Source organism: Thamnophis sirtalis, unplaced genomic scaffold (genome assembly GCF_051295495.1).
Source record: "Thamnophis sirtalis isolate CommonGarterSnake01/CBP01778 unplaced genomic scaffold, rThaSir2_p1.2 scaffold_13, whole genome shotgun sequence".
NCBI lineage: Eukaryota > Metazoa > Chordata > Lepidosauria > Squamata > Natricidae > Thamnophis > Thamnophis sirtalis.
Genome location: NW_028261393.1, coordinates 47,800,064 through 47,812,308, shown reverse-complemented (window position 1 = coordinate 47,812,308; position 12,245 = coordinate 47,800,064). Strand labels below are relative to the sequence as shown.

The 12,245-nt window shown below is 40.8% G+C and overlaps 2 protein-coding genes across 3 annotated transcripts in view; both read right to left on the bottom strand.

Annotated features, from left to right (window-relative positions):
• The window catches only part of PCDH19 (protocadherin 19), a 142,654-nt gene that overhangs the window by 115,955 nt on the left and 14,454 nt on the right, over positions 1–12,245 (bottom strand). The window lies entirely within an intron of this gene.
• Positions 7,258–7,887, bottom strand: LOC148043185 (uncharacterized; the record flags this gene model as incomplete). The annotated part of the gene is made up of 1 exon (XM_087727924.1): positions 7,258–7,887. A coding segment is annotated over exon 1 (630 nt), but the record flags the coding sequence as incomplete, so codon positions are not given.

Genomic DNA, 12,245 nt, shown 5'->3' with positions numbered 1-12,245 from the left:
AATTCAAAACCAAAAACAGAGATTCCATCCAGTCTGCTCACCTTGTTGGACTTGACCCAACATGTTGGAAAGTCATCCTATGGCTGAAAGAGGCAAGACCTTAAACAGCAAAAGAAAGCCTTAGAAAAACCACACCTAGAGTACTGCATCCAGTTTTGGTCAATGCACTATAAAAAAGACATTGAGACTCTAGAAGAATGTGCAGAGAAGAGCAACAAAGATGATTAGGGGACTGGAGGCTAAAACATACAACGAACAGTTGCAGGAACTGGGCATGGCTGGTCTAGTGAAGAGAAGGACCAGGGGAGACAGGATAGCAGTCTTCCAATATTTGAGGAGCTGCCACAGAGAGGAGGGGGTCAACCTATTCTCCTAGGCACCGGAAGGAATAATGGATGAAAACTGAACAAGGAGAGATTCAACCTGGAAATAAGGAGAAATTTCCTGACAGTGAGAACTATCAACCCATGGAACAGAAGTTACCTTCGGAAGTTTTGGGAGCGTCATCATTGGAGGCTTTCAAGAGGAGATCGGACTGCTATTTGTCAGAAATGGTTTAGGATCTCCTGCTTGAGGGGTTGGACTAGATGACTTTAGGCAGCAAACCCTACACCACTTCAGACAAATGGCTGTCCAATGTCTTCTTAAAATCTTCCAGTGTTGGAGCATTCACAACTTTTGGAGGCAAGTTGTTCCACTGGTTAATTGTTCTGTCAGGAAATTTCTCCTTGGTTCTAAGTTGCTTCTCTCCTTGATTAGTTTCCACCCATTTGCTTCTTGTCCTGCCCTCAGGTGCTTTGGAGAATAGCTTGACTCCCTCTTCTTTGTCTTTTTCTGGAATGGTTTTTGACTTCTCAACTCTGTTTTCATGATCCCTGCAATTCTCTAGTAACAGAGAATTGTGGCAGCCCCTGAGATATCAGAACACTGCTTTCATGTCACCCCTAGTCCTTCTTTTCATCAAAGTAGACATGCCCAGTTCCGGCAACCATTGTTTATATGGCATGACGAGAAGAATCGGGGAGGCGTTGGAGAAATCAAGAAGACTTCCTGGCTATTTTTAAACACCACTGTTCATCTTTTTTTTTTTTGAAGCTTTAAAAAGCATGTTCACCCCCTAGACACAAATTGGCACCACCGCATAAAAGACAGTCGCAATGAAGCAAACCAAGATGTACTAATTGGGGAAGTGACCTGTTCACGCAGGTCTCGTTCGCTGCACAACTGGAAAAAAAAACAGGGATGAGATTCGGTGACCTGCCTTAAAAGAAAAACAGAGTTGGCAGAATCTTGAGTAAGATAAGACCCCCCACCTCCAATGAGGTGCACGGCACTGCTGATCATGGTTGAATGACTAAGGATGAGCTCTAAAGCAAACCAGGAACACGGCCTCTCTAGGAACAGTGATGCTTCTGCCTACTACAGCAGTAAGCGTGATCTAAAGAGATAAAAATAAAAAGGACTTTACAGTTGAGCCTCACCTAAATGCGAGAGAAGACAATTCCTTGTTTTCTCTTTGTGGAAAAGTGTTTTTTCCCGGTGAGACTGATCTCTACCCAAATATGGTGTGGAGCATACTTCTTCCACTTTCAACCTTTCAGCCCCCAATCCAGGAGCCTTCGCAGGCAGTCGCTTATGTGACAAACTATTTTTTTCTTAAATTTAAATTCACCGACAAAGAAATAAAGGGAGACTAGTGTAGCTATTTCAAGCTGTTCGGCTCTCCTCAGCTAGCCAAAACTTTCTGGGATTTGAACCCAGGCTGCTTGCATGTTAGCAGATGTATTAACCTCTAGGCCATGGGCTCTCCTTGCTTTGTCGGCTACACCAGGGGGGAGATTAAGTGTTTTTCTGGCGAGACCAGTCTCTATTCTACCCAAATGTGGGATGGAGCATACTGCTTCCGCTTCTTCTTTGTGGGAACTACAGATAATCCTCAACTTACAACCATGCCTTTCACTTCACGCGATCTTGATTCCGTCCCTCTATTAATGCCCCCGAGAATTGCGCCGCCCTTTTTGGTGGCTGCAGCACCTCGTTCCCATCCGTTCATCTGCAGTCCCATCTCATTCATCGGCAACAGCCAAGTGGAGTGAGCCAGCCTTAGAACAAGTTCTGTTTTGATAGCACAGTAGCCTGAAAACTGTCTGATCTGGAGGATTTGTAAGTTCTACAGACAGCGTTACTCATAGGCAACCTCCTCCCAGTTCTCTCCTTTGTAATTGCCTGCTATTCTTTTGGCCCCTGCTATGCTTTTAAATGGCACCGTTTGTTATCGTTATTTCAACGTTCCCTATGCCAGATGTAAGCCAACTTCCACAAGCAGAGCACATTAGAGGAAGTACACTTTGAGTTGAAATACGCACCTCCTCCTCCTCACACTCACACACTCACATTCACACCCCGAAATGAAACACTTTGACAAAAAAAAAATTCCTCCCCCCCTTCCCCCCCCCCCCCGAAGGCAGACAATGAACAAGAGAACAAAGAATAGGAGGATAAGTTGAAGGGAGAGAAAGTAAGAAAACGGCAGAGAAGAAAGCCCGCAAAGGCTGATTCGGCTTTTTCAAGCACTTAGCAATTTTCTTCTTCACAGAAGAAGATTTGCAAAAATGTTCACAAAACCAGAAAGACATCACTGGAAATGGATGGTGGATGGACGGATGAAAATGGGCATTCATTTTGCTTTGAAGGACCTATGCAGATTTGTAAAACTTTGCCTATAATTTAGAGAGAGAGAGGGAGGGAGGGAGGGAGGGAGGGAAAGAGAGAGAGGTGTGTGTGTGTGTGTTCCAGCATAACTCTGGAACGCCTCCAACAATTTCAACCAAATTTGGTACACAGGCTGCTTAGTCTCTGTAAACAAATATTGTGGGGGTAAGACACTCCTCGGGGTGTATGTTCTGTTAAGATACAGCCTGTTGTGCCTTAAAATAGCTTCTACTGTACAGTGCAGTGGAGTTGCCATGGTGACAGCTTCACAGTACTCCACAAGGAGTCTCCCTGTGGTAAGGGACCTGATAGCAGTGTTCCAATATCTCAGGGGCTTCCACAAAGAAGAAGGGGAGGGGTCAACCTATTTTCCAAAACACCTGAAGGCAGGACAAGAAGCAGCAGCTAGAAACCAATCAATGAGAGAAGCATCTTAGAACTAAGGAGACATTTCCTGACAGGTAGCACAATTAACTAGTAGAACAGCTTGCCTCAAGAAGTTATGGGTGCTCCATTATTGGAGGTTTGTAAGCCATGACTAGACAATCATTTGTCTGCAAAGATGTACATTTCCTGCTTGAGCAGGGGGTTGGACTAGAAGACCTCCAAGGTCCCTTAGGACTTTGTTATTCCGTTAGGTACCATTTTGTTCTGAATTCATAAAAATAGCATTGCTTGCATCATATTATCCGCGTGGGTTTTAGCATTTTCAATGAAGCTGCAGCACTTAAATCGATGAATCCAACTGAGTGGTTCTTAAAGGGGGTTTATTTTTTTCCCCCTTTGCAAACCACTTAAAAATTGCAAGGAGTCTCCAGAGACCCCTTAATAAACTTTTTTGGGGGTTGTTGCTATTGCTCTATAAATCAAAGCATACGCATTACTTGTGTTTGGATCATTTTGCACGATATTTTTCCATCCATCCACTGGGACTGACCAAACCAAAATAAATAGGGGGGGAGGGGAGAGGAGCAGAAGCTTAGATCGGATCATGGGAAAGGAGCTTTTTAATTGTTCATTTGAATTGAGGGGGGTGGGGGGATGGCACAATGTGATTCTTACACCAGCAGGTTACCCACCTGTTAAACAACTCCAGGGCTCACCAAAATAACTTCCATCCATAGCAACATAGAAAATAACACCTATCCGAATGCCAATAAACTGTTCTGCAATTTTTTTTTTAAAAAAATGGATCTTCTGAACAGAGTAATCCTTTAAACCATAATTTTTTAAAAAACAAAAAGCCACAATGCATTGTATTAAAAAATGCATATGCTCCTTTTACGAGCAAATCTCCAAATTGTGACAGTTACTCGCAATAGAAACATAATATATCTCACTGCAGTGGGAAAGACTAAGACCAGATGCCAACTCAATCTTCTCTCCAGATGTTGGCCATTTGCAATCGCATTCCTACTTCTGGATTTTTTAAACGCGCCAGAACTCTTCTACATAATACAGGACAAACAGTTCGCCTATAGCTGAACAGTAGAAGCCGTCAATCATTTTTTTATTATTATATTCCACCAACTCTGAAGATAATCTTGATCAACAGGGCAGACTGGGTTAGAACAGTTCCTGTTAGTGTGTATGTGTATGTATAGGTACAAACACACACACACACACACACACACACACACTCATTACCCACATGCCTATGCAAACTGCACATGGCAAACTCCATCCTTAAAATATATTTCTACTACGTGTACATTATATTCTTTTCAAACAAACAAAAAAACCCCAAACTGGTTTATTTAACTCCAATTTTATACTTTGGGGAGAACATTTGCATTGCAATGTGGATAAGGCAAAATGCCCTTTCATGTATTGTTCTTCATTAACACAAACTCACTTCTACATTTCAATTAAAGTAGATGTGATGTTTGAGGGTTGTTAGTTAGTTTGTTTTTTAAATCTTGGGGAGGAGGGTTTAAGATTTAACAGATAATTGGTGAAATGGACCAACTGAGCCAAGGAGGCGCAGTGGTTAAATGCAGCACTGCAGGCTACTGCTAGATCAGCAGGTCAGCGGTTCAAATCTCACCGGCTCAGGGTTGACTCAGCCTTCCATCCTTCCGAGGTGGGTAAAATGAGGACCCAGATTGTTGGGGGCAATATGCTGACTCTCTGTAAACCGCTTAGAGAGGCCTGAAAGGCCTATGAAGCGGTATATAAGTCTACTGCTACTGCTACTGCTACTGAGAAAGAAGTGATGGGTTGTTTTTTTTTTCTTAAGTATCATGAGGGTATCTCAAGCCAAAGATCACTTTTTAAATCAACCCATGCCAAGGATAATATGAAGATAGGATTCCCATGCATAATTAGACCATGATCCACGGTAACCCAACCTTTTTTGAGATTGGGGGGAGGGTCCATTTTTACCAAGTGATTCCACGAAATGCAAAGCTACAGAGCTTTTATGAAGATCTGACAAGAAATCAGAAAATGAAGAAAATCCTTCTTTTTCTCACTGTTTTCCACAATAGTCCCAAAGTTTAAACTTCAGTCTGGATGTAAGCAGCCAACATAAAACTTCTACACTAAAATCTTGAAGGATGGAATGAATCAGGCAACCCAAAATAGGGCTAAATTCACACATCATGCTAAGCCATTGTCTGTGTGAACCTGACCTGCTGAAATAGTTACAGACGCTGGGTTCATACATTACCTTAAGCCTTCATCTAAGAGATGTTCATCTAAGGTCAAGAGTTTTCCTGAATTGAAGGACCTCCAGAAACTATTGGGCTATCATTTCCAGGTTTCTCTCAATGAGTAGGGATATCTAGAACTTAAGGGATATCTAGATACATAGTTTCTAGTAAAATTAGATATCTGGAACCAGATGCCAACTGGTAGGGATATCTAGAACTTTAGGGACATCTAGATTCTTAGTTTCTAGTAGGATTAGATATCTGGAACTAGATATCAACTGGTAGGAATATCTAGAACTTAAGGGATATCTAGATACCTAGTTTCTAGTAAAATTAGATATCTGGAACCAGATGCCAACTGGTAGGGATATCTAGAACTTTAGGGACATCTAGATCGAGATACTTAATTTCTAGTAGGATTAGATATCTGGAACTAGATACCAACTAGTAGGGATATCTAGAACTTTGGGGACATCTAGATACTTAGTTTCTAGTAGGATTAGATATCTGGAACTAGATACCAACTGGTAGGGATATCTAGAACTTCAGGGGTTGTTATTGTTCAGACAATGCTGTCAAGTTCTATGCGTGATCACTGGAGTCAGCTACCTGAAATGACTGTCAAATTGGGGGAATTATACAAATGTGAACGGTGAGGAATGTGCTGAAACCTGGCATTTTGTCCCCAAAATTCCACAGCATGATCATGCTGGGATTGTAGCCCAGAGATTCCCTCAAGAAACCAAGTTAAACCTTGGAAACTGAATCCTGACATACATATCCCCTGCCCAAAAGGCTTACAAAGAGTCCACCGGCCTTTTCTTCTGTAGAAAGGACGCCCTAATGAATTGCTCGACTTCATCCTGAGAACAGGATACATTTAAAAAAAAAGAAACAAAAGCACCTCCTTCCAGCAACATTTGTTTATTGCTGTCCAAAAGCTGGTTTTGCCAAAATTGCACCGTTCTGATCTACAATCCCCAACTACAAATTAAAGGAGAAAACCCCCTGCTGTTCTGAGGAGACTTACACCGGAGTAACATAGCCTTGTGCGATCTAATTACTTCTCTTCAGCTACAGCAGGGAGTCTACATTAAAGGGGCCTGACTGGCGTTTTACCAATATCTCATCCAAGTTTCAACTCCTTTTGGAAACAACTAAAAGCTCAAAAGAAAAAAGAAGAAGAAGAAGAAAGAACCATTGCCATGTATGGAGGCGAAGTTACTCTGGTGGTGGGTTAGACACTGTGCCTCTGTGAACCGATTTCACATTCTGCTTCTCCAGAATGCCTGGTTTTTCTATGGTCAACTTCAACTTCCAATGTCTGACATTGTAATTAAGAAAAAATATATCAGAGCTCTCTGAGCTTGGGTTGTTTTGATAGATAGATAGATAGATAGATAGATAGATAGATAGATAGATAGATAGATAGATAGATAGATAGATAGATAGATAGATAGATAGATAGATAGATAGATAGATAGATAGATAGATAGATATGATTGATAGATACATAGGTGTGTAGGTAGGTATGTAGACAGATAGATACTGTATAGATAGATGATAGATAGATAGATAGATAGATAGATAGATAGATAGATAGATAGATATAGATATAGATATAGATATAGATATATGATTGATAGATACATAGGTATGTAGGTAGGTATGTAAGATAGATACTGTATAGATAGATGATAGATAGATAGATAGATAGATAGATAGATAGATAGATAGATAGATAGATAGATAGATAGATATAGATATATGATTGATAGATACATAGGTGTGTAGATAGGTATGTAGACAGATAGATACTGTATAGATAGATGATAGATAGATAGATAGATAGATAGATAGATAGATAGATAGATAGATAGATAGATAGATAGATAGATAGATAGATGATAGATGATAGATAGATAGATGATAGATAGATAGATAGATAGATAGATAGATAGATAGATAGATAGATAGATAGATAGATAGATAGATAGATAGATAGATAGATAGATGATAGATGATAGATAGATAGATGATAGATAGATAGATAGATAGATAGATAGATAGATAGATAGATAGATAGATGATAGATGATAGATAGATAGATGATAGATAGATAGATAGATAGATAGATAGATAGATAGATAGATAGATAGATAGATAGATAGATGATAGATGATAGATAGATAGATGATAGATAGATAGATAGATAGATAGATAGATAGATAGATAGATAGATAGATAGATAGATAGATAGATGATAGATGATAGATAGATAGATGATAGATAGATAGATAGATAGATAGATGATAGATAGATAGATGATAGATAGATAGATGATAGATAGATAGATAGATAGATAGATAGATAGATAGATAGATAGATAGATAGATAGATAGATGATAGATGATAGATAGATAGATGATAGATAGATAGATAGATAGATAGATAGATAGATAGATAGATAGATAGATAGATACGTACGTACGTACGTACGTACGTACGTACGTACATACATACATACATACATACATACAGATTAATGATTGATAGATACATAGGTATGTAGGTAGGTATGCAGACAGATACAGTATAGATAGATATATGATAGATATATGATAGATGGATGGATGGATGGATGGATGGATGGATGGAGAGAGAGAGAGAGAGAGAGAGAGAGAGAGAGAGAGAGAGAGAGAGATAATAAAGGTAAAGGTTCCCCTCGCATGTATGTGCTAGTCGTTCCTGACTCTAGGGGGGAGTGCTCATCTACGTTTCAAAGCCGAGGAGCCAACACTGTCCAAAGATGTCTCCATAATCATGTGGCTGGCATAACTAAACACCGAAGACGCACAGAACACTGTTACCTTCCCACCAAAGGTGGTTCCTATTTTCCTACTTTCCTACTTTTTACTCTCATTTCAACCCTGAGCTACAAATATTCTCAATTTAATAAAATATCAGTCTTTCCCAAAATGCAGGTCTCAGGTATCTGGGCAAAATCAAGATAAAATTGCCAGTGGAGAAATCAGAGATTCCTCATGGCTACCCTTTTTGGAACAAAACCTGGCCAATACAAAAAGGACAATCAGATGCACTTCCTTTATGTAACAATCCTGGCTTTGATATCTGGCTGTTCTTCAACCATTTGAGTTACAATGGTTCAGAATTTGGAGAGCTCCGTTTACAAAGATTAGACCTCACCTGCATTAAAAAGAAGTTTTAAAGTATATAATTCTATATCTTAGCCAGAGTGTGGGGGTGGGGGGGAAGGAAGGTAGAATAAAGCCTATTTTATAGAACAAGAAGTAAGCTTTAGTAACACTTATTCTGTAGGGACTTTTTTTTTTAACTTCAAGGTTCTTAACTACTACAATAAAAAGGAGCCTTGAGATTTAAAAGACTAGCTGCCTCACAACTCAAGTCTTAGCCTTTCTCTGGCTAAAAAGATAGAGAGAGATGTTCTATTATGTGATTTTTCTCCTTCTCTCTTCCTTTAAAGGCACCCACTCACTACCAAGATACTAAATATATATAAATACATCTTACAGTAAGTGGCATATAAAACTCAATAGGCTGACCTGTGTTTCATAACTTGCCCCAAGCATCATTTTACCTGCAATAGCAATAAGAGTGAAGCCATACGTTCACCAGAAGTGTTCGGAAAATTCTCCCTGACATTCACATCTAGAAGTCTCTTAGTGGTTAAGGTGCTAGGCCAATTACCGGGAGACTAAGAACTAGTCTTGCCTTGGGCATGAACGCTGACTGGGTGACTTTGGGCCAATCACTAGGGGACTGTGAGTTCTAGTCCCACCTTAGGCATGAAAGTTGATTGGGTGACTTTGAGCCAATCACTAGGGGACTGTGAGTTCTAGTCCCACCTTAGGCATGAAAGTTGATTGGGTGACATTGGGCATATCACTAGGAGATTTTGAATTCAAGTCCCATTGAAGGCATGAAAGCTGACTAGGTGACTTTGGGCCAATTATTAGGAGACCTGAGTTCTAGTCCAACCTTAGGCATGAAAGCTCACTGGGTGACATTGGGCAAGTCACTAGGAGACTGTGAGTTCTAGTCCCACCGAAGGCATGAAAACTGGTGGGTAGCTTTGGGCCAATCACTGGGTAACTGTGAGTTCTAGTCCCACTAAAGGCATAAAAGCTGATTGGGTGTCTTTGGGCCAATCACTGGGAAACTGTGAGTTCTAGTCCCACCTAAGGAATGAAAGTTGACTGGGTGACTTTGGGCCAATCACTAGGGGACTGTGAGTTCTAGTCCCACTGTAGGCATGAAAGCTAACTGGGTGACTTCAGGCCTTGAGCATGAAAGATGGCCGGGTAACTTGGCCAATCACTCTCAGCCCAGCCCACCTCACAGGGTTGTTGTTGCAGAGAAAATAGGATGAGGAGGAAGTATTGCAGGTGCTCACTGCTTTGAGTTAATTGGAGTAATAAAAGTGGGATCTAACCATAAATGATGAAACTAAAATGGACAGCACCCAAGAAAATACACCATAGGGAAAACCAACATGTGAAACTGAGCAGTCCTCTCTCCTGTGTATGTTATCTTTAGCAGTTCCTTTCAAAATTCTTTGCTAACAACTAGTAGCAATTAGAACAACCATCTCCATGTAATAATCTTGGCAATGACTTGCTTTGTAAACAGGTAAACTGCTTGTGACTTATTATCCCCATTTTGGTCATCGTTGTCATCTTTATAGAGCCGAGGTGGCGCAGTGGTTAAATGCAGCACTGCAGGCTACTTCAGCTGACTGCAGTTCTGCAGTTCGGCTGTTCAAATCTCACCGGCTCAGGGATGACTCAGCCTTCCATCCTTCCGAGGTGGGTAAAATGAGGACCTGGATTGTTGGGGGCAATATGCTGACTCTGTAAACCGCTTAGAGAGGGCTGAAAGCCCTATGAAGCGGTATATAAGTCTAACTGCTATTGCTATATTGCTATTGCTATTTATAAAGAGTGCTGACGTCAAAAAAAAACAGTTCTCTGCTACACCAGGCTCACAACTAAGAGGAAGGAAGAATCACCTATGCAAATCTGCCTCTAAAACGCTAGTTGTGCAAAACGCCACCCAGTTATCCCTTCCAAGCTGAGCCCACCATTCGTGCCACAAGTAATTCTGTAAAAGTGCTTAAATGTCATTGTTGGCACTGCTCCAAAGGCCAACACAAGCTGCCATTTTCTCAACTTCTTGGACCATTGTAGGTTTTTATCACTAACAATTTGGATGACATAACTCAGACGTGGATGTTAAGACACACCCTATGCATCTTCGGGTGTTGTGGGAGCTTCATCACTGGAAGCTTTTCAAGAAGAGACTGCATTGCTATCTGTCAAAAATGGTGTAGGATCTGCTTGGGCGGGCGGGTTGGACTAGATGACCAACAAGGTCCCTTCCAACTCTGTTAATCTGTATCTCCCAAAAAACCCACATGGCTTTGCTTGAAATAGACTGACCTACACACACAAAAATGACAGACAGTCCTCAATTTACAACAGTTCATTTAGTTACAATGGCACTGACAAAAGTGACTTATGACCTTTTTTCACACTTACGACCATTGCAGCATTCCCATGGTCACATGATCAAAATTCAGATGCTTGGCAAGTGGCTCATACCTATGACGGTTGCAATGTCCTGGAGTCACGCAATCCCTTTTGAGACCTTCCTGACAAGCAAAGTCAATGGGGAAAACAGATTCACTTAACAACTATATCACTATTTTAAGAATCGCAGTGATTCACTTAACAGCTGTGGCAAGGAAAGTCATAAAACCGGGCAAAACTCACTTAACAAATGTCTCACTTAGCAACAGAAACTTTGGGCTCCTTGCGGTTGTAAGTTAAGGACTATCCGCATTCCTTTTTTCTCTACCAGTTTTTATCTTCACCAATGACAATTGGCTTTTGAAATTTCTTTCAAAGAATAATGTGGGGGCCCTATATGCATTGCTCATGCTTATAAAATACCTTAATTCATTTATTTTTCAAAGAGTAGAGTAGAAATTAGAGTAGAGTAGAGTAGAGTAGAGTAGAGTAGAGTAGAGTAGAGTAGAGTAGAGTAGAATAGAATAGAATAGAATAGAATAACAGAATTGGAAGGGACCTTGGAGATCTTCTAGTCCAACCCCCTGCTTAGATAGGAAACCCTGCACCACTTCAGACAAATGGCTGTCCAGTGTCTTCTTTAAAACTTCCAGTGTTAGAGCATAAACTATTACCATATTCATACTGCCTGGGTTCCAGTGGTGGGATTCAGCCAGTTCGCACCTATTCAGGAGAACCGGTTGTTAACTTTCTAAGCAGTTCAGAGAACCAGTTGTTGGAAGAAATCTCCTTTTGATTTTTTTCCACTTTACAGGGCTAAGGGCTACATTCTGGTGTTGTTTCTAGCCTAATCTTTATTGTCTTGCTTACAGAAACTGCCTCTCCGGTTAACCCTTACTACATTGTAACAGCTAAGGCAAAGCGCCCGTCAATGTGAGTGACGTTGAGTTGGCCACGCCCAGCCAATCACATGACCACTGAGCCCCACCAACCCAGCTGGTCATTAGGGCAGAGAACCAGTTGTTAAATTATTTGAATCCCACCACTGCTGGGTTTGCACAATAGTCCAAGACACCAAAACAAATCAAGCTTTGGAATTTGGAACTAAGCAAGTTTCGCACACTGTACAAATACTAGAGCTTTTAATTCGCTTTGCTAAATAAGCCTGCTCTGCAAACACAGACGCTCTGTTGCAAAATGGCAAAGGGGTGTAATGTACTGCATATCCTGCTCTTACATTACACTATCATCTTTCTGGCACTTTGTAGCCTCTTTTGGCTTCCTGCACATGCATCAAATGCCAAAGAGG